Here is a 20,451-nt window from a genome sequence, read left to right as displayed (position 1 = left end):
TTATTTTTAATGGAATCAATTTTATTTATGAAGAATCCCATGAATCCCATCGATAAACATTCAATGTAAAACTGCTGCAACTATTTGGCCTTACAACTTATGAAGGACCTGAAAGTCAACAGATAGTTTTTAGCCTAGAAGAGTATATAGTTCTGAGTTTGTGTTGACATCTGTCTACTACCCAACAGTGGTAGTAGATAGATTAGATTAGATTAGATTAGATTAGATTAGATTAGATTAGATTAGATTAGATTTACCTTTATTGTCATTACACAGGTACAGGTATCAGGCAACGAAATGCAGTTTAGGTCTAACCAGAAGTGCAATAGCAGCAAATGCAGGATAAGCAGTGGTTCCATAAGTACAGGACATGGATATGTACTAAATAAATATAGAGATGTATACTATTATAAACAGAATTTTACTGATAGATTTGTTCTATGAATATAATATATAGATAACTAGTATTGTGAACTAAATTTACAGCTGGATATGTACTGAATATAATATACAGGTGGATATTACTATAAATAGAGTTTTTACAGATATGTATAATAGCATAATATACAGATGATTTTTACTATAGCAGAGTTTACAGGTGAATATGTACTATGAATATATATTTGATAGCTATTACTGTAAAATGAATAAATAAAGTTTGGACAGAAGCTATCCGAATTAGCTTAAAGTGCAGTGGAAGGTAATTGCATATTACAGTTAAAATACGGTATTGCAAATGTATATCTGAACAATTGTTACTGTAAATAAACAGTCGACAGTGCAAATCAATATTCCAGTCAAGGTAAGTAGGGCAAGATGCATATAAACAGTTGTTACATAGTAACAGTCAGGAGTGCAAGTCAGTGTTGCCAACTCCTCAGTAAGGAAAGTAGCTATTGGCTGTGCTAAAAGTCGCTAGAAGTCGCTGAATGACGTCATCGCCTAATTTGCATAATCTGCCACATGATGTGATGTGCATATTATTGACGCTGTGGGAGAAATAACGTCGTTAGAGAGAGACAAAAAGTGAGTAAAACACTCAGAATATATATAGAGCTACTTTTTTCTGTCCATTAATGTTTATTTATTATTATTATTTTTCATTTATTTTATTTGTATTTTATTTATTTTATTACAATACTAACCCTCCTCCTTTACCCGGGTTTGAGACCGGCAAAATGAACCATAAAGAGACACTATGGTGGAGTTACAAAAAAAAAATTCAACTTTTTTTAACGTTTTCTTTTTTCCCTTGTGGTCCACCAAGGAGCCTACAAATCTCGGTAAAACACGCACATGTGGCTGTGTGAATCAAATGGCGTTATTTATTTAGGATAAAATATTTCCAATTCAGTTACTTTTGATCAACATGCGCCGTCAATCCCGGCGCATGCGCGCTTCATTTGCAGTCTGGACGCTGAGGGTAAACATGCTGTGTCTCTGACTCCTGCGGTAGCGGGAGAACGGGGATGGGACGGGGGAGGCGCCCCACGGCAGCACCTGCCGCTGGAGGACAAGAATAGGAACGATACGTGCTTTCACGTGAGAGTCTCCAAAAGTCGCCAGATTTGTCGCTAGTCGTTTTTTTGAAAAAGAGTTGCTGGAGGGGTCTGAAAAGTCGCTAAATATAGCGACAAAGTCGCTGAGTATGCAACACTGGTGCAAAAGTGATCATTATAGTCTTGCAAATAACAAATAACAAAAATAACAGAAATAACAAAACAGCCCAGATACACTGGCCTGTTTTCGCACATATCCCCTTTCAGCACAAGTATCAGTATTAGAACCTTCCTGACAGTTGAGGGACTCTTCGGTTCCCTGATTGACAGATTTACCCCACGCTGCACCAGACCCTTTGCACTCCTGAGCAGGAATAGGTGGATATAGAGAACGAAGGGTTGGATGTTCTGGGTCTTTGCGAGGGAAACAAGATGGGAAGTCAAAGTCAGAGGAAGATAAGTTTAACGCTTTTTTTTTTTTTTTAAGCGGAGAGAGATTGTTCGAGGTGAAGACAGATAGAAGCACCCTGAGGCTCAGCCTCGTTTGCAATCTAAACAGTTTGTCTGCTGCAAGCTAAGGTTGAAAGGGGAACTGCCAATCTGCTCTTCTCTCAGGGGTGGGAATGTTTTCACCTCACCCATCAGCACCTCCCTGCAGAGGCCCGCTGTAAAGATGGAACTAATTCACCTGAAGTCAAGAGAAAACTTTCAGTGCTAGGGTTTTGCAGGTGGGGGAAAAATGCGCGGTTATTGAACCACGGCAGAAATATTTAGCCTTTTTTTGTTTTTAAAGCGTGAACTTTTACAAATAAATTTGTGTTTTAGAATTTAGGTTTTTTTTTTCCATCATCTGAAAAAGGTGGACTGGTCACTCAGGATGGAAGGTGACTCTACCTCAGCTGGAGGAGGTCAAATATCATGCTAAACAAATGCCGGCAAAATTTTACGAGGAAGCTGCTAATACACTATATATATATATATATATATATATATATATATATATATATATATATATATATATATATATATATATATATATATATATATATATATATATATATATATATATATACTCTGACATTAACTGCAGGCAAGGGGGGTTGAACCTTGATGTGTTCTTTCTAAGATCTCTTAATGTTGTTGGGCAGGTTCTTTTTTTAATTTTAGCTAACTTTTATTTTACCAGGTAAGTTATTAAGCATAAATTCTCACTTACAGCAACGACCTGTTTTAATTAAGCGGTCTCTTGGTTCTACAGGTTTGCCAGTAATCTAGCTTGGATGTGGGTAGTGGAAATTACTGAAAACATGGTTAATCATAGCTTATTTATTATTTGACGAGGGGGAATTACAATTTCATACGGTGGAAATGGGTCTCTTGATTTGTAGTTAACAGCAAATCAAAAAGAAACATCCCTTTTCTGTTGTGGATAAGGACCCAGCTGTTGCATAATGTTTTTACCGAGCATTTGTTCACTGAATGACGTCATCCAGCTCCCTAAAGTAAACTAGAGGGAGTTATTCTGGTGATCCTGCATGAAATTTGGGTTTCTCTGTCGGCTTTTGCTTAAAATCCCAGCGGTCTGATGTAAAAGCGACACTGGCTGCAGGTATCTGTGCTGCTGTTTACATTTGCATTGGTAGGAATTAAAAACGTGGCACACTTTGCATAACAGAGGAATTATTATTATCTACTTAATGACGCTTTGGTAATTACAGCAAAACAGGGCCAATCCATCCCCATCCCCCCACTGTGTTTAACAGTTATTAAGAGATATTTATAAGCAAACAGCTTTACTTTGGTCATAATGACGTTGTTCCAAAAGACATTTAGATGCACTTTTACAAACTGAAGTTATCCTCCCGTATTTGTTTTAGAGAGAAGAGACTTTCTAAATCAACTCCTTCAAACAAATCACATTTATTCTGTTATTTATTACTTGTCTTATGTAACCCACCATTAGTCAGAGTTTTATTTTTCTGAGGCCCACTTCCTGTGTTGCCTAAATTAGCTTCTTTAAAGCCCCGCCTCAAGCACGCAGTTAAGGATCCTGTTTCCACTGTGATTGGGGCTAGGGCTGAACAATGAATCTCATTTTCAATATAATCGTGATTTAAAAAAACGCAATTTCCAAATCGCAGAGTTTTGAGAGAATTAGAATTAGACACGTCCATTAGGTGTAAGTAAAATGTTTGAAGTCGGTTTGCCTCCACATGGAAGGGAAGACAGTTGTAGCAGTGAGATAATCTAATTGTATTACTTGTTTTAGAGTTTATATAATCATACATAGCATTAAGTACAGGTCAATCAGTTCAATACATAGACTTGGTTGTTGGTTGCACTTTGCACTTTATGTTCAACAAGGATTGATTGTGTCCAATTAAATTAAAAACTGTTCTCTTAAATAATATTTTGATCAATAGAAACAATAAAAGTTCATATTTAAAATAGTCCTTGTTTACAAACATCTTTATTTAGAGGCCATTTTTGTTGCTTGTGGTTAATGCAGAGAAAAGTCAAAATTGCAATTTTGGTTTAAATATATCGTAGTCAGAACGCAATCATTTCTGCTCTGAGTTTAGATGCTGTGGGTCTTTTAGCAACTAATCCACATGGCGAGGAAACAAATTGATTTGTTTGTATATATTTTAAAACGCATGATAAATTAAACTGGGGGGAAAAAATTGCATTAAATCGCAATATTAAGAAAAAAAATCGCAATTAGATTATTTTCCTAAATCGTTCAGCCCTAATTGGGGCTTGTTGCTGGCGTCTTCTCCACCAGAGTTACATCAGAAATATTTAACCCTATTGATTTGATTGCTGGAATCATTGGCATTGGTTCATTGAGCTGATTGTGGCTAAGTACACCCCACTCTCTTTGAAAAGGTCGGGTTTTTTTCCCCTGTTGGATCAGATCCTCATCTGGACCTGAAGATGGTGAGCTAGGAATGGACTATGGGCTTTATGATTTTGAAATTAATTTGTTTTGAGTTAATTCTCTTGTGTCTTTTGTGTTGTCGTAATTGTCTGTTTTTATTCAATTGTCTGTTTTTATTCAATGGAATAAGATTTTCGCACTTAAAATAGAAACAATTCATCTCCATCATCTTATTTCAAGTGCAGTATATTTAATTATCTTATTTTAGGGGTAAAAATACTCATTCCATTGGAAAATAGTCTTATTCAGCTCCTCAAATCAAGGACAAATACATTCATTTCAAGAAAATTTTTACTTATTTTTAGTTCTCTTTTAGCAGTGCAGACATCACAAATGGCCTTAAATATGCGAGGTCAGACCAGGCACTGCTCAGAGAAGCACCCCTGCTTTTACCGCGGTGCTCACACCTGCTGATTAATGAATAATAATTGAACCTATTTGCTACTTGTGGAAGTGGCAGTGGTGCACTTTTTCCTTTTCCCATGACTGTACTGAGAGCCATGATAAGTTTGTTTTTCCTGTGGATGCCTTAGGGCTTGGTACCCGGCCGCCCCCAACATAACCGAGCTCCATGAGCCAAAAGTTATCGCCTCGTCTTCGCTGCTCCCTGTAACCAATCAGAGGTGCAAGTAATGTGATTTTGGGGTTTTTAACAGGACTGAACAGCACTACATAAACACTTCTTTCAGGTGAGAGGAAAGGATGAACGGAGCATTGAGGTTTCGATGAGTACTTTCAGAACTATGTCCCTCTGATCCTCCTTATTAGCACTTTAAATAAATGACTCACTCTGCTCTGCGTTTCAGCTGCCGTGCTATTTTAATTGTTTACGTTGAGTCAGACGGGCCAAAAGTCGACGCCTTATAGCTGCTTCTGCACCTACAGATCGTTTGATTCAAATATCTTCACTGCAAAAACAGACTAAACTTAACTAAAAATAAGTAAAAATTTTCTTGAAATGAGTATATTTAGGTACTTTATTTGAGTAGGTAAATAAGATTATCTGCCAATGGCATAAGATTTTTGCACTTAAAATAGGAAGAACTCCTCTCCATCAACTTATTTCAACTGCATTATATCTAATTATCTTATTTGAGGGGTAAAATGACTCTTTCCATTGGCAGATAATCTTATTTACCTACTCAAATAAAGTACAAATATACTCATTTCAAGAAAAGATTTACTTATCTTTAGTTCTGTTTTTGCAGTGTTGGCCCGGGTGCAGAGGGATAAGGGGGTTTAGTGATTCGTATGAAAAGAACGTGAAGTTCAAGCCAATTAATAAAAATAAAAAAAGCCTAAATCATGACAGATTTTTTTTAAAACTTTGCAAGGGTTGTGTTGACAAAACTTGATCTCATCTGGTTAAAAATCTAAAATGCTTATGAAAAATTTAACAGGAATGTAATATGCTGTTTGTGAAAATGTGTGAGTTCATGCCGTTTTTTTGCTTTATTGCCATCTTACTCTTGTTCAAAGCCAATCTTAAGACCCATTTATTTAAAAGGGTTTTTGATTTTTAACTTTTAGTACCCTTATATATATATATATTTTTTTTTTACTGTGGTTGCATTTTAAACTAACACTGTTATTTTGTGCTCCATATTGATGTGTTTTGGTCAATCCTAGGCACTGTTGGAAGGTGCTATATTATTAAAGCTTATCTTTATTTTTACTCTGCAAATAAACGACTGCACAGTGAGTAGCACTGTTGCTAACTTAGTTCTTTACTTTGACTAGGCCGTTCTAATCACCTGAATGTGCTTTGATCCAAACCCACCCATTGTAGCTCTGGCTGTATGTTGCTGTCCTGTTGGAAAGTAAACCTCGAATCCCGAGTCTCTTGCAGCTTGGAATGGGTTGTTTTGACCAAAGGTTGTCTTGCATGCAGCTACGTCCATCTTTCCATCAACTCGGATCAATGTCCCTGCTGGAGAAAAAAAGCCTCCCCACACAACGACGCTGCAATGCTCCCGTTGTAACAATATGTTTGCAGGGATGCGGCGTTTATTTCAAGAATGTCCTTGTCTGTGGATTTATAGCCTTGTTCAAACAACCAATTTAAGTCTTTACGCTTTTTAGCACCGGTTCATTCTCCAACAGCGATGTTTAATGCAGTAATAGTGTCGCCTTTGACCTTCGTTAAGGCTGTTAATATTTTTCCTGACGTGCCTCCCACCGCCGCCCTCTCAGACGCGGTGGGAGGCACGCTGAACTCACAGCTCATGAACCCAGAATGTGATCAGAGTGTTTTGTCCTCAGGCGGCGGTGAACGGAGACACGCCCGTTGTTGCCGAGGGCCTATCAGAGAACGACAGCGGCGTGGAGCTGGTCAACGACGACAGCCCCATGACCGCAGCTGAGCCGCCGTCGCCCTTCAGCCCCAAACAGAGCGGAGGTGCTGCTTCGCCACAAGGTAGTTAACGCATTCAGTGGGTCTGGGCTTTTACGCCGTCCCTATAAAGCCTCACGCTTTAGGTAAAGGTTTGTATAAACAGCCATGTCAGGGTGAGGTGTTGATATTTCCTGGTTTGTTTGGCTGTACAAAAGAAACGCCAGACAAGGTTTATCAGGGATTTTCCAGCTGAAAAAGAGGATCTGATTCACATTAATGGATGAAATGTGACCAAATACAAGACGCTGTGTTAAAACACAAGTCAATGTCGGTGGAGGGCGGTAGAGAACTGCTGCAGGGATAAAAAATGATTAGAGATCCAACCCGAGCACTTTAAATGTGGACATCTGGAGCTACTTTGGGTTTTATGGCCGCGCAGGGAAAAGTGAAGTGAAGTGAAGCACACAAGGTTTTAAACTGGAGATCAGGGAAGACGATATAACTCCGACTGCTACACTTGAGTAGCAGTCGGAGTTATATGTCGCGTAGAGACGTGTTGGCTCAATAAAACTACATATCTGGTGAAAAAATCCACATCTTCTCATCATGGGCATCGTATTTATGTTAATTTGGGGCCTTTATGGGTGGATTTGAGCTGTCCCTATCAGGTGTAGCAGGCTAAATCTGTGTCTTTAATGTTCCGGGTGAGGGTCCTGATTGCGTCAGGAAGGGCATCCTGTGTTAAAAATCTCTGCAGAATTATAATCACTTGCTGTGGTGACCCCTGAAAAGAGGAGACCATAGATGCATCTGAGCTTTTCTTTCTCCAAGGTCTCACAATTATACAACAATGTCAGGGATTATTTAAAAATACAAAACAAGAACCAAGTAAATTTTGTAATCAGCACAGACCTTAATCCTGAAATACATACAAATATACACCCCTACTAATATACCGTTTAATGTGACATTTTCAGCTGGAAAGAAAGTTCAGACTTTTTTGTTGGGGTCCACAATGTTTCGGCAAGGTTCTGGCCAATTTGTGATTATTATTTCTATCAGAACTGCTAGAATTTATTATTTGAATTATTTGGTTTCCTAGTTTAGGGATGGATGTCTAATTTTGTCTCCATGTGAACTAGAGAAAAGACACTAAATTAAAACTTGTCCATCCAGTTGTACATGGTAAAAATAACAGAGATTTTTTTTATGTGAGCTCATTCTACCTTGGAGAAATATCTGATCTAATGTGTCCTTAAAGGCTCAAAAAACTTGTGAGTGGATGTAAACTTCTTATCCACCCTGTACATCCTCTTTAACTTCCAGGGTTTTATTAATTTTGAAGTTATTTGAGGCTTTTCAGATCTACGTAATTATTTTATGCGTTTTCTATGTATGGTGACAGCGGGAATCTGAGGTGTAGGTTTGTGTCTGAGGTTATATTTATGTAATACTAGAACCTCATGAGGAGCAGCTCTAACTGTATGTTGAAACCTTTTATAATATAGTAGTTTGATAGGCTGCAAATATTTTCATCTTTAGCTGCAGGATGATCAAAACACAACAACAAAGTCTTGAAGATGTTCACTTTCTCCCCTTCTGTCACTGTCTCATTCTCCTCGTCTCTCTTCCTGTTTTCACATCTGCTAGATGGTAACCAGTGCACAAGAGGAAGCAGGAAGAGGAGCAGGAAGAGGACCGAGCAGGAGGAACGGGACTGGAACTCCTACAACGACGTAATGGCTCTTTAAACACGGAGACACGACCTTCTGTCTGCAAATGGACGGAAGAGATTTAGTTTGATTGGCTGTGCTTGTTTGCATTTGCAGAAGAAGGCGTCAAGAACATCTCCGTCGGGCTTGAGACAGAGGCCGAGACCAAGAACCATCTACCAGGCTGGGCTGAAGGCGCACTCTCAGAACAAACCTCGCAGGCAGATCCGCAAACAGGAGCAAAGCATGTTGATGGTAAACACCGAGGATGTACGTCAGCTTCGGTATCGACCGATTTCAGTCAGTTTTTAACATGTCGTATCGGTCCTACCAGTTATCAGCCATAACAGCCATTATAATATTGGATGATGGTATCCGCCCAGCTTAACTAAGTCAATTTCTTACTTAAAGCAAAAAAAGCAAAAGGTTTTCCATTTTGGCTGCACTGTTGTCGGTCTACATAATCATAACCCGTTAACTTTTTATGCCCGTCTGGCTCGAGCTTGGTACCAGTCAGAAACAGTGACGTTTCTTTCTCTCCTAAATACCTCCAATGAGGAGGCTTTAATGTTTATAAAACAAGTCCCAATTTTTTCTCAAATACTTTCAGTTTTACAGCATTTTAAAGACAAAAAACGCCATTTAACGGTCTGTCAAACATTGCTGACTTTTCTCAGAAAAATGCTTTGCTGTGCAAACATGCTTAACTCCACCGCCCACAAGGTCAGTATCATTAAAAACTAGATTCCTACCTTTTTAACAAGATTTAACACGTCTCTGTCCCACGTCTGCTGGTGAAATAATCCCAGTGCGTAACGGAGCTTACTAAACTCTCCCTCCCTGCTGCTGTGCGCACAGTGACGGCAGTGACTCATCAGCTGCAGCTGTGATCAAATAACAATGTAACTTTTTGCAGCGCTGTTTTTCTTCTCCCAATGCTCCCAAAGGATGCTCCCTTCTGCCTTTACTATCGTTTGCTCCTTTGTCATTCTAGAGGAGGATGCGCTGCAGCGCGAATTGAGGCGGACGGATATTTAGGCTGGTTATACTCAAGTGTTTATAGTGCAAGCGGGTTTCTTTTTTAACTCCTGTTTATTGTCACTTAGTTTAGAGCCCAAATAAGCTAACCTGACTCCGCCAGATAGATTTGCTGCGCATATCCATCTGGAAACCTTCCGTTGAAGTAATTTTGGGAAGGGACGAAAATACTGGTTAGCTGATTGGCCTATGTTGGTGATAGACGGGCCAAATAAACCAATCAGATCAAAGAAGCATATGACGTACTAACAGCGACGACGAAAACACAACCACAAGCTCTTGCCAAAACCAGTCGGGAGAAGAGCAAAAACATCTTTTCCTCTGAGAAAAGCCTCTAGAGCAGGGTTTTGCTCTTCTTTTAGTGAAGAAATACTCTGTAATTCCGATAAAACTTGCTCGATAGCCACGCTAACGCTAGTTTCATCGGCTGAAGCCGCCATGTTCTTTAGACTGAACTGTCGCTACAAATAAGCAACTTCACTTTCAGAAACAAGCCCAAAAAAACGCAACCCGCGACTCATGAAATTTACAAGTGACTTTAGAAAAAAGAAGCTCAAAGTCGCATTGAATAAGCTGATTTGGCAACAGTAAGCGTTGGTCTATTTTGTTACAGTCTCTAGAAAGCACAGAGGGTAAAAAAAACACAGTCCAGAGAGTACTGCAGGTAAAAGAACATTAGGGAACGGTGTGTGTGTTTTGACGCCCGTTAAAGATGTTTTCGCCGTTATGGTCTAACAAAGTTAACGCGTTAATAACGTGTTAAAACTGACAGCCCTGGTTTGGAAATTTTTAAACAACCTGCCCATGCTGACTTTATGCATCAACAATTTCTCATTTTCGTCATTTTTTTTGCACTTTTGCAACAGTAACAATACCTAAACTCACACTTAATTACCTTTACCAATGCTTGAAACTGAAAGTTAAACAGGCGGCTTGGCCTATTTTGTGATTAAGTCGGCTAATAATTATCTGACCAATCGGGAGCACTCAAAAAGCACGGAAACTTAATGCCCAGACAATTGGTCGACGCTCTTACATAAAGAAAAAAGGTGAGATGGTGACGTCGTGGCTAAAGTAACAGCCCTGTCCTGATCCAGCAGAACACTGTGAGGTCCCTCCCTTGATATCGATACCCAGCCGCTGTTCAAAATGGCAGCACATCAAAAGCAACACACATACTTCCAGGACGGGACACAAACTAATGTTTCACAAAATTCCCTTCATTACCACGCACACCCAACACGTTATTCAAAATGCCAGCATACGTGGCAAGATGGGAAGCAGTGTTACTTCTTTATTTTCCACCAAATAGCACAACAAAGTGTCCCCTCCGCCCTGGGATTGTGTTAACACACACCTGGAAGCGCCAGAGCAGCAAATACAAGAGCCGCCTTTTATTACCATGAATATAATGTGACTAAAAACTCCCTGGGGATTTACCGTTTTACAGCAGGTTGGAAATTTGGCTCACGAGGTTTGTATCACTGTGTTTCTCTCACCTGGCAGTTCATCCAAGCTTGACCGTCATGCTTCACAACATTCGTGAAGTAAATAGCCGTCAATAAGTTATAGAGGCCATTTTGGTGGGTTTTCCTTCGATGAATTGCTCATTTTGGCTGGCAGTCATGCCTGCTACACAGAGTTTAAAGGCTGACTGAGAAAAAACATTTGTTTTTATATCATTTTGGACATTGAATACGTCTCCAACACAGACACAAGCAGCAGTAATGTTTAAATTGGCAACATTCAATTATAACTGTATTATATGACTTCAACTTGGACATTTATCAGTTCCTTTAAATCATTGTGCATTCTTTGAAGCAGACAAAGTTATTACTGGGCTCCATGTATCAGCTTAGTTTGATTATGGCTTGGGCCGGCTCTGAAAGCAGCACTGTGGGTGTTTTTAATTGGATTAGTTGTTGGGTTAACACAGGGGCCTGCAACCTTTAGTCTAAAGAGACATTTTTCCTACAGTCCACTTGAATTAAACTCGTTCAGAGCCGCAAATGTTGCCTGGCCTTTTGAAAAAAGACAAGTTATAATTTGTGATGAAGATCAACTGTAGGAAATATGTTGTCATCGTTAAAGAAACGCCCTTTTATGTCTATTTTGAGATTTTAAAAAAAGGGATGTTGATATTTGTGGATAATGATGTAAAAAGAATCATAGTTTCCAACATAATGAAAAAATATTGATTTAAAATTAAATATTACTGGCACTTTTAGCACTAAAAGCAATTATTCAAAGAAAAGAACTGCTACAACCTACATTTATTATCATTTTCATCATTTAAATACCATAATAAAATATAATTTATAATAATAATAATTTATAAGTTATTAAGAGCCGCTGTGGAAGGTCCAAAGAGCCACTTGCGGCTCCAGAGCCACAGGTTGCAGACCCCTGGGTTAACACAGTAAAATGTTGGTTTAATATTGCTTACAAAGACCAAGCAGATGCATGATGACTGTCCAACCTGAGACCAGAGTCTCGCGTCTAATCGGCCCCCGTGTCTCTGCTGCCAGTGCGCCCGTGGGCCCCGCAGGGCCGCTGCCGTGCCTGGAGGGACTCCAGAGGCGCCGTGCTTGGAGCTAATGGAACAAGACTCCAAAGACTCGGCCCAGAGCAGCAGCACCACGTCCAGCTCCGAAGTCCAACCAGAATACAACGTGAGTCAGATGTGTCTTCAGGGGACGCTGATTGTTTTGTGACTTTCTCCCCAGAACTTTAGAAGGCGTTAGAAAAGAAGGCCATCGTTACCCCTTAGCTGGCTCCAGCCGCTATGGGGCCCAGAACTACATTTATTTTTTTTGGGCCCTCTGTTTCTGCCAATAACATGGATTTGTTAAACGTTATGTTTTAAATCAAAAACTTCATCTTAAAGCAAAAATGGGGTCGGCCCCAAGAATGAACTCGAAGTTAAAGTTCACCAATTAGCATAAGTACACGTTAGCATGAATATTTGGGGTAATTTCCTGGACCGTTAAAGTTAAGCTAGCAAGCCTATTTTCTATTAACAGCCACGCAAATCTCTTTGTTAATACATAATTATGTTTTCTCTGCCCCTGACGGATATGTCCTTCTTTGCTACGTTGTTTTACCTACTTTGCCTTCCACCTGGTTTGGATGCACAGTGCATTGTGTTACTAGTGCAGCGGGACTCACTGCAGCAACCCCAAGGCCAGATAAAGTTTTTTTTTTTGCATGTATAAGTAACGATTTCTACATGATCAAAGATATTTCATTGTAAACAAAAAGTGCAGGTTTTACTATAAGATTGTGTTTTTGTTACTATTATCATGTAGAAATCATTATACATACAAATATATATGCATATTATATATTTTTAATTGCTCTTGGGGGCCCCCTAGTGGCCCTACGCAGGAACTGAGTTTGCTTATGGCTTGTGCCGGCCCTGCTGGGAGGACTTTATGTTAATCAATGAACAAATATCAAACAAATTTATTTACCCCCCTAGATTCCTAAAGCTTAGAGTAAAAAATCTAATTACATTGTTGTAACTAATGGCTCCTCTTTTGTTCAGATGAGGCCTGCAGACCTCTGGCTCGCTGTGCCGAAGAAAAACCAAAACCCGATCAGCTTTTCCAACAGCTTGAATTCTTTAAAAACTTGATTCAAACAACAGAAACAGCATTCTTCATCAGTCTGGGTCAGTCTTTTAGCTGATAGGTCAGCTTAGCAGGACAGAGTCGGGTTATGCACCATTTTTCTTCAAGTTGGTGAAGTTGTGCCAGAAACCTTTGGATCTGTGCAGCCCCTCCGGCCCCTCCAGTCATCTTTATAGGTTTTACTGGGTTTGCACTGGTTCTGGTTTCATCTCTATATCCCACATCATCTTTCCTTTCAGCCAACCTTTTCCTTTTTTATCGTTACCAACAAACAAAAACTGCCGTTTTCGCTCAGGAAATTCTCTGTTTCCAACCTCCTGCTGCTTTGAGTTCTATTCAACAACTCTTTGATGATCTCCTTGGGTTACCTGCATGTTTCAGCGTTAGAAACAAGTAGAGAACATGGACCCGGTTCTGAAGTCCTCACTAAGACTAAGAACGTAGAGAACATGGACCCGGTTCTGAAGTCCTCACTAAGACTAAGAACGTAGAGAACATGGACCCGGTTCTGAAGTCCTTCCACTAAGACTAAGAACTTAGAGAACATGGACCTGGTTCTGAAGTCCTCACTAAGACTAAGAACGTAGAGAACATGGACCCGGTTCTGAAGTCCTTCCACTAAGACTAAGAACGTAGAGAACATGGACCCGGTTCTGAAGTCCTCACTAAGACTAAGAACGTAGAGAACATGGACCCGGTTCTGAAGTCCTCACTAAGACTAAGAACGTAGAGAACATGGACCCGGTTCTGAAGTCCTCACTAAGACTAAGAACGTAGAGAACATGGACCCGGTTCTGAAGTCCTCACTAAGACTAAGAACGTAGAGAACATGGACCCGGTTCTGAAGTCCTCACTAAGACTAAGAACGTAGAGAACATGGACCCGGTTCTGAAGTCCTCACTAAGACTAAGAACGTAGAGAACATGGACCCGGTTCTGAAGTCCTCACTAAGACTAAGAACGTAGAGAACATGGACCCGGTTCTGAAGTCCTCACTAAGACTAAGAGCGTAGAGAACATGGACCCGGTTCTAAAGTCCTTCCATGGCTCCCTGGATCTCAGAGAATAGACTTTAAAATCCTTCTGTTAGTCTATAAATCCCTGAATTAGCACCTAAATACATCACAGACTTGTTATCAGGGCATCAACCCTCCAGACCACTCAGATCTTCTGGCTCCAGCCTGCTCTGCAGAACCAGAACCAGAACCAGACATGGAGAAGCAGCATTTAGTTCCTAATCTCCACTGATCTGGAACAAACTCCCAGAAAACTGTAAAAATGCTGAAAGCCAGAGTTCCTTTAAATCAGTGCTTCTCAAATAGTGGGGCGCGCCCCCTAGGGGGGGCGCGGTGCAATACCTGGGGGGGCGCGGTGACCCTGGGGAACAGGCTCTTTTTTTTTTTTTTTTTTTTTTTGGCCTTACTAGTATACAGTGTAATTGCGCATCCACTACAGTAGGGGGCAGTGGCGCTCTCATTGTTACTTTTGTCATATGTTTGCGACAGTGCAACATTTTGGTTGCCTTGGTTACCAGTGTTGAGTCACCAGAAAGCTTCGACTGCGTTCTGTCTACAGCCTCCGTTATTCAACAAAACAACCGCCAACATGAAAAAGTTTTTAACAGGGATGAAAAGGAAAGCGGAGGGAGACAGAGATAATGAGACGAAAGAAAGTCACCCGAAAGCTAAGACGAGGAAATACGACGAAGCGTATTTAGCGCTTGGCTTCACGGTGACTACGGTTGGAGAAGAGGAAAGACCGCTGTGTTTGGTGTGTCTAAAAATGCTCGCAGCGGACAGCATGAAGCCAAATAAATTAGCGCGTCACCTAAACACGTTACACCCCAATCACGCCGATAAGCCGTTAGAGTTTTTTCAGCGAAAACGTGCTGAATATTGCCAACAGTCATCCCGCTTTGTGAAGGCTGCTTCAGTAAACAATCGAGCGCTGTTAGCGTCATATAAGGTGGCGTACCAAATTGCGCAGTGCAAAAAGCCCCACACCATAGCAGAGGAGCTGATACTGCCTGCAGCATTAGACATGGTCTCTGTCATGCTGGATGACGCCAGTGCAGCAAAACTAAAAACTATCCCTCTGTCCAATGACACTGTTGCCAGACGTATAGATGACATTGCTAATGATCTTCAAGAACAGCTGGTAGAGAAACTCAAAGACAAACGTTTTGCCTTACAATTTGATGAAGCAACTGACAGCAACAAAGACTGTCTGTTTATTGCTTATGTACGTTTTGACTTGTCAAACTCCCTGTGTGAGGATCTACTTTTTTGTAAATATGTCAGAGACAGAGCCACAGCTGAAGAGCTATTCAAAATTCTGGACTCCTTTTTGACCGAGAATGGGCTAAAGTGGGAGAACTGCATTGGTGTTTGCAGTGATGGTGCACAAACCATGGCAGGGAAGAGAAAAGGACTTAGGGCACTCATCAAGACAGCCTCACCTCATGCTGAGTGGACACACTGTATCATACACAGAGAAGCTCTTGCATCCAGGCAACTTTCCCCTGAATTAAGTGAGGTTATGACTGACATCATAGGTGTAGTCAATTTTATAAAGACCAGACCACTAAAAACAAGAGTCTTCTCTGCCATCTGTGAGGAAATGGGAGCTGAACATCAAGCTGTGCTCTATCACAGTGAAGCAAGGTGGTTGTCACGGGGAAAAGTCTTGTCCCGAGTTTTTGAGCTCAGAGAGCAAATAAGAGTGTTTTTGGAGCAGGAGCACAAGTATGAAGTGGCAGAAAAATTTTGTGATGAGAACTTCCTGGGAAAACTGGCCTACCTGAGTGACATATTTGGAAAGCTAAATGAACTGAATCTACAGCTTCAAGGGAAAGACAAACACCTCCCTCAGGTCACAGACAAGATTAGCTCTTTCACCCGAAAGCTTGCAATGTGGGGCAGGCAACTTGATGAAGGAAACACAGATTCATTTGAGAACCTGCATGAACTTGTGGACACTAATGACTATGATGTCATCTCAGTGATTCCACACATTAAGCAGCATATTTCCTCACTGATGGGATTCTTTAAAAAGTACTTCCCTGAAAACAGTTCCCAGTATGACTGGGTGAGAGACCCTTTCAGTGCACCAGCTCCAACTGGTTTCAGCTCTGCAGAAGAGGAGCAGTTCATTGACATGACATCTGACTCCACATTGAGACTGAGGTTCACATCACAAACACTCAGTGCATTCTGGCTGAGTGTAGAGAGGCAGTATCCACTCTTAGGGGAGAAAGCTATAAGCATTCTGCTTCCTTTTGCAACATCTTACCTTTGTGAGATTGGCTTCTCTGCTGTTGCTGCACTGAAGACCAAGTACAGGTCCCAGCTAAACATTGAGCAGGAGCTGAGAGTTGCACTATCATGCTTCGAACCTCGCTTCGAAAAGCTGTGCACTGCAAAACGTGCTCATTGTAGCCATTAAACCTGACTTCTTCCTCATTTTGTTTAAAAAAAGAAAGAAAAAATGAGCACAAATTGTTTAATTCATTTTGGTTTTGTAGGTTCAAGTGTTTTATATATTGTGCTCCTGAGTTAATGTGGCTGAACTGAATATATATTAGTTATTATTTTTTTAGTTTTTGTAGTTTATTAGTTATTATAATTATTAAATATTATTTATTGTTCTGATTTAATTTTGCAATGGTGCAATTAGTTGGTCAAACATGTTTACAGTTTAAACTTAAAATAATTTCTGTTGCAGACTTAAAACATTATTTAATAAAGTTATTCTTTGTAAGTTTGACCATATGTGTTTCTTTTTTTCTTTTTTTTTAATGTTAATAAGGATAAAATGTTATGCAGGGATGGAAAGTCACGGTGGGAAGTGGGGGGCGCGAATAGTTTTCTTCTTGCTAGGGGGGGCGTAACAGAAAATAATTGAGAAGCACTGCTTTAAATCAAGGTCTAGTGATCACTGTTCTAGTTAAACTGTTTTACTGAAACATCATTAGTTTAACTTTGTCGTCTAACTCTTTAATATTTGCTTTTAGTTTCTATTTTCTCATGTTTTATTTTTTTCTACATTTCATTCCAACTTGCTTTTATTTTCCTACATTTTAATCATGTAAAGCACTTTGCGTCGTCTTTGTACTGAAATGTTTTATACAGATAAATATGCCTCGCCTTGCCTAAAATCTGTCCGTTTTGTTCGGACTAACTCTATATTTTGGCCCCAGCTAACCTCAACCAATACTCTGTGTATATTTACCTTTTCTGAAAGAGGGTTTTGAACCCGTTTTGCCGTCTCAGCCGACATCTCTGTCGCTGTGGCCACGTCAGTTCGCCCGCTGCTCATTAAGGTCTGCAGACTCTCCTAACTGCCTCCTCCTTTGCAGAAGTAAGGGCTTCAGAAAGGGAACTTTAAATAACAAGATGTGTCAATAATTAGTGTCATTAAAGTTATTTTGAAAACCTACTTGTTTTTGCCCTGTTATCTTATTTGCATCGATTAGTGAATGTTGCCTCCTGCAACATCCTAAGAAATGCGAACATTTTCCTCCCAGATAAAGTATGAAGGGATTCTGATCGACCTCGTTAAGGGGGGGGGGGGGTTGGGGGGGCTGCGGACGGCCGTATCAGTGCAGAAAAGGGGGAAGTGAAGCTTTTTGGCAGTGGTTGAAAGCGCGTCTACGTACGCCTGTGCACCCGGCCTGGTGCTGCTGCAGGTGCTCCCCTAGGCGCACAGACCCTGCCTCTGTCTACCCCCCCCCCTGCAGCTTAGTGCAGCTCCCGGCGACTGGGAGTCTGCACAGCGAGCGTCTGGAGACGGTCCCCTCGCATTCAGGCGGATCCGCATGCTACCAGGTTCCTCTGCGTGTCTCTGCACGGCTCTGTTTACCCCCGTGCGCACGGAAATGTTCGGGCTTCGGTCGGAGCCGTTCCTGCGGTTGTTTTTACACAAACTCCTGGCTGAACTCAGCGTAACGTCTGCTTGTTGAGTCAGCCTACAACACGGCGCCAAACTGTGTGTTTTTTTTCTTTCCAAACTATTTAATGACTTCAGCGGAAAAAAAAAGCAACAGAAAGATTAGCTTGCATTTTTATGTCAGAAATGCTGAATCACTGGTTGCTAAGACTTTTCTGCAGTCTCAAAGCAACAGCTTCTGTGTGGAAACCAGAAGATTCCTGACGCGGCAGAAATCTCTGGTGGCCATGCACTCTTACTGCCTATGTACCGCTGGCTCGTTAAGCCTCGTTAAGGCTCGTTAAGGTTGGCTAGAGGATGCATTCGAGGCAGGCTGGAAAAAACACAGAGCTGGCGCAACAACTGAGCAGCCAGTTCTTCTAACGCCATTCATGCATGTTTCTGTTGTACCGATTCAAAATGTTTGAATTTCCTCCTCGGCGCTTCATACTTGTGAGAATGATGCAGAGAAGGACTGGCGGCGTGTTTATCTGAAGCACAAAAGCAAAGTCAGCGGTGTGGTTGATTTTTGAAGGGTAGGGAAATGTATTTACTGTTTGTTATATCAGCCATAACAGTGATATTTACACCAGATATCGACACCGGCCCAAATTGTATTTAGTTTTCTTTTGTCCAATTAAACAGTTAGGGATGCTTTTCAGGAACCTAAATCTGTTTCCACCTCAGAATAACACTTCTTTTTTTGGATTTCTCTGTTTTCTTTGCTCTTTCTTTAGAGGAACTTTTTATCATTTAGCACCCATAAAGCTGTCCTTGCTTTCTGCCTCCAGGACAACAAAGGTTTCGGAATCGGCCAGCTGGTCTGGGGGAAAATCAAGGGCTTCTCCTGGTGGCCCGGCATCGTGGTGACGTGGCGGGCCACGGGCAAACGGCAGGCCAGCCACGGCATGAGGTGGCTGCAGTGGTTTGGAGACGGCAAGTTCTCCGAGGTGAGTACAAACGCTGGAAAAAGAGGCGCGTGGACAAGTTGCTGGCGTCGGATTTTGGACCTTTCCGTGTCGTTTCTCTGTCCAGGTTTCAGCAGACAAGCTGGACTCCCTCACTGCCTTCTCTAAGTTCTTCAGCCAGGCTTCGTACACCAAGCTGGCCTCCTACCGAAGGGCCATCTTCCAGGCGGTAGAGGTACGTTTCCTAGTCTGATCGTTGGCAGCGTGCGTGTTTGGAACCAGATTCATGCAACCTTACGGAGACGATGACCCCCTTCGCCTTAAAAGTTCAAACTGCAGACCTAAAGCTGTGGCAGTGACAAAAATGTTTATTTTTTTTAGATTTTTCTTGCAGGTTTCTATAAAGAACAACTACAGTTAAAACATTTAAGACTATTTTCATCAAATGCGTCAAACGCATGTTAACGTGACCGGCGGCGACCCGTTCTCCGCTGTTTCTCCTCCTGCTTCTGGAGAACTGTCCTCACACTGCAAAAACAGAACTAAAAATAAGTACAATTTTCATGAAATGAGTGTATTTGTCTCTGATTTGAGCAGATAAATAGGACTATTTGCCAATGGAATAAGATTTTTTCACTTAAAATAGGAACAATTCAGCTCCATCATCTTATTTCAAGTGCAGGATGTCTAATTATCTTATTTTAGGGGTAAAGATCCTCATTCCATTGGCAGATGATCTTATTTACTGGCTCAAATCAAGGACAAAGACTAACTTTGAGAACATTTTACTTGTTTTTAGATCCGTTTTTGCAGTGCAGGTTCTTTGTGGGCTTAAGATCTGAGGGATCTCATGACCAAAAGGTCCAAAATTTGAAATGTACCGATCGTTGTTTTAAAAAAAAAAAATCCTGCCCGTGTTCCTGGGCAGGATTGGGAGCTTAAGTGGGAAGCTGCGGGTTTTCCACCTTTGCTTGTAGTCGTTCGCTCTCAGTAGAAATGCAGCAGCTCTCTGACGGTCTCAGTTGTTTTTCTGAACATAAAAATAAAAACAAGAAGCAAAGCAGACGGGTCAGGGAGGAAGTTCTGGTCCAGTTTAAAGCAGGGTCAGGTTCTACAACAACATCCTTTCAGTCCATCATCTGGACCTGGAGAGAGGATGGACCTCCTGCAGACCTACCAGGACATGGAGGTCCACCTGGACTAATGCTGCGTTCACACCAAACGCTTCTGAGCGTCAAAATGGCGTCCAACGGCTCAACTTGGACGCAAGTGCATATAAAACTCAGACACATCTGTCTTGATATCAATATCAACGTCTTTGGAGATAAACTGTATAAACTGGGCCTAAGGTTGCTACTTTTATATTACTGTGCATTTTTTTATATTTCTATGTGAGCTGAAATGAATTTATGCAAACAAAAATATCATCTGTACACATGCAACCGGCCCTTTTAATGACTC

General features: G+C 41.0%; 1 protein-coding gene across 4 annotated transcripts in view; it reads left to right on the top strand.

The window, feature by feature from the left end:
• LOC105915842 (DNA (cytosine-5)-methyltransferase 3B) overlaps positions 1-20,451 on the top strand; it is a 61,334-nt gene that overhangs the window by 21,074 nt on the left and 19,809 nt on the right. For 3 of the 4 annotated variants that reach the window (XM_012850086.3, XM_012850084.3, XM_036142350.1), the window contains exons 3-8: positions 6,703-6,856; positions 8,426-8,511; positions 8,605-8,757; positions 12,054-12,197; positions 18,874-19,032; positions 19,118-19,225. In XM_012850086.3, coding sequence (XP_012705540.1) covers positions 6,703-6,856; positions 8,426-8,511; positions 8,605-8,757; positions 12,054-12,197; positions 18,874-19,032; positions 19,118-19,225 — 804 coding nt within the window. The remainder of the gene's footprint in view (positions 1-6,702; positions 6,857-8,425; positions 8,512-8,604; positions 8,758-12,053; positions 12,198-18,873; positions 19,033-19,117; positions 19,226-20,451) is intronic. The other variant, XM_012850085.3, reaches the window with a different exon arrangement.

The sequence above is a fragment of the Fundulus heteroclitus genome, chromosome 1 (assembly GCF_011125445.2).
Source record: "Fundulus heteroclitus isolate FHET01 chromosome 1, MU-UCD_Fhet_4.1, whole genome shotgun sequence".
In the NCBI taxonomy this organism is placed as follows: Eukaryota; Metazoa; Chordata; class Actinopteri; order Cyprinodontiformes; family Fundulidae; genus Fundulus; species Fundulus heteroclitus.
Note: the sequence above shows the minus strand (reverse complement) of the source record. Positions and strands in the feature narration are given on the sequence as shown.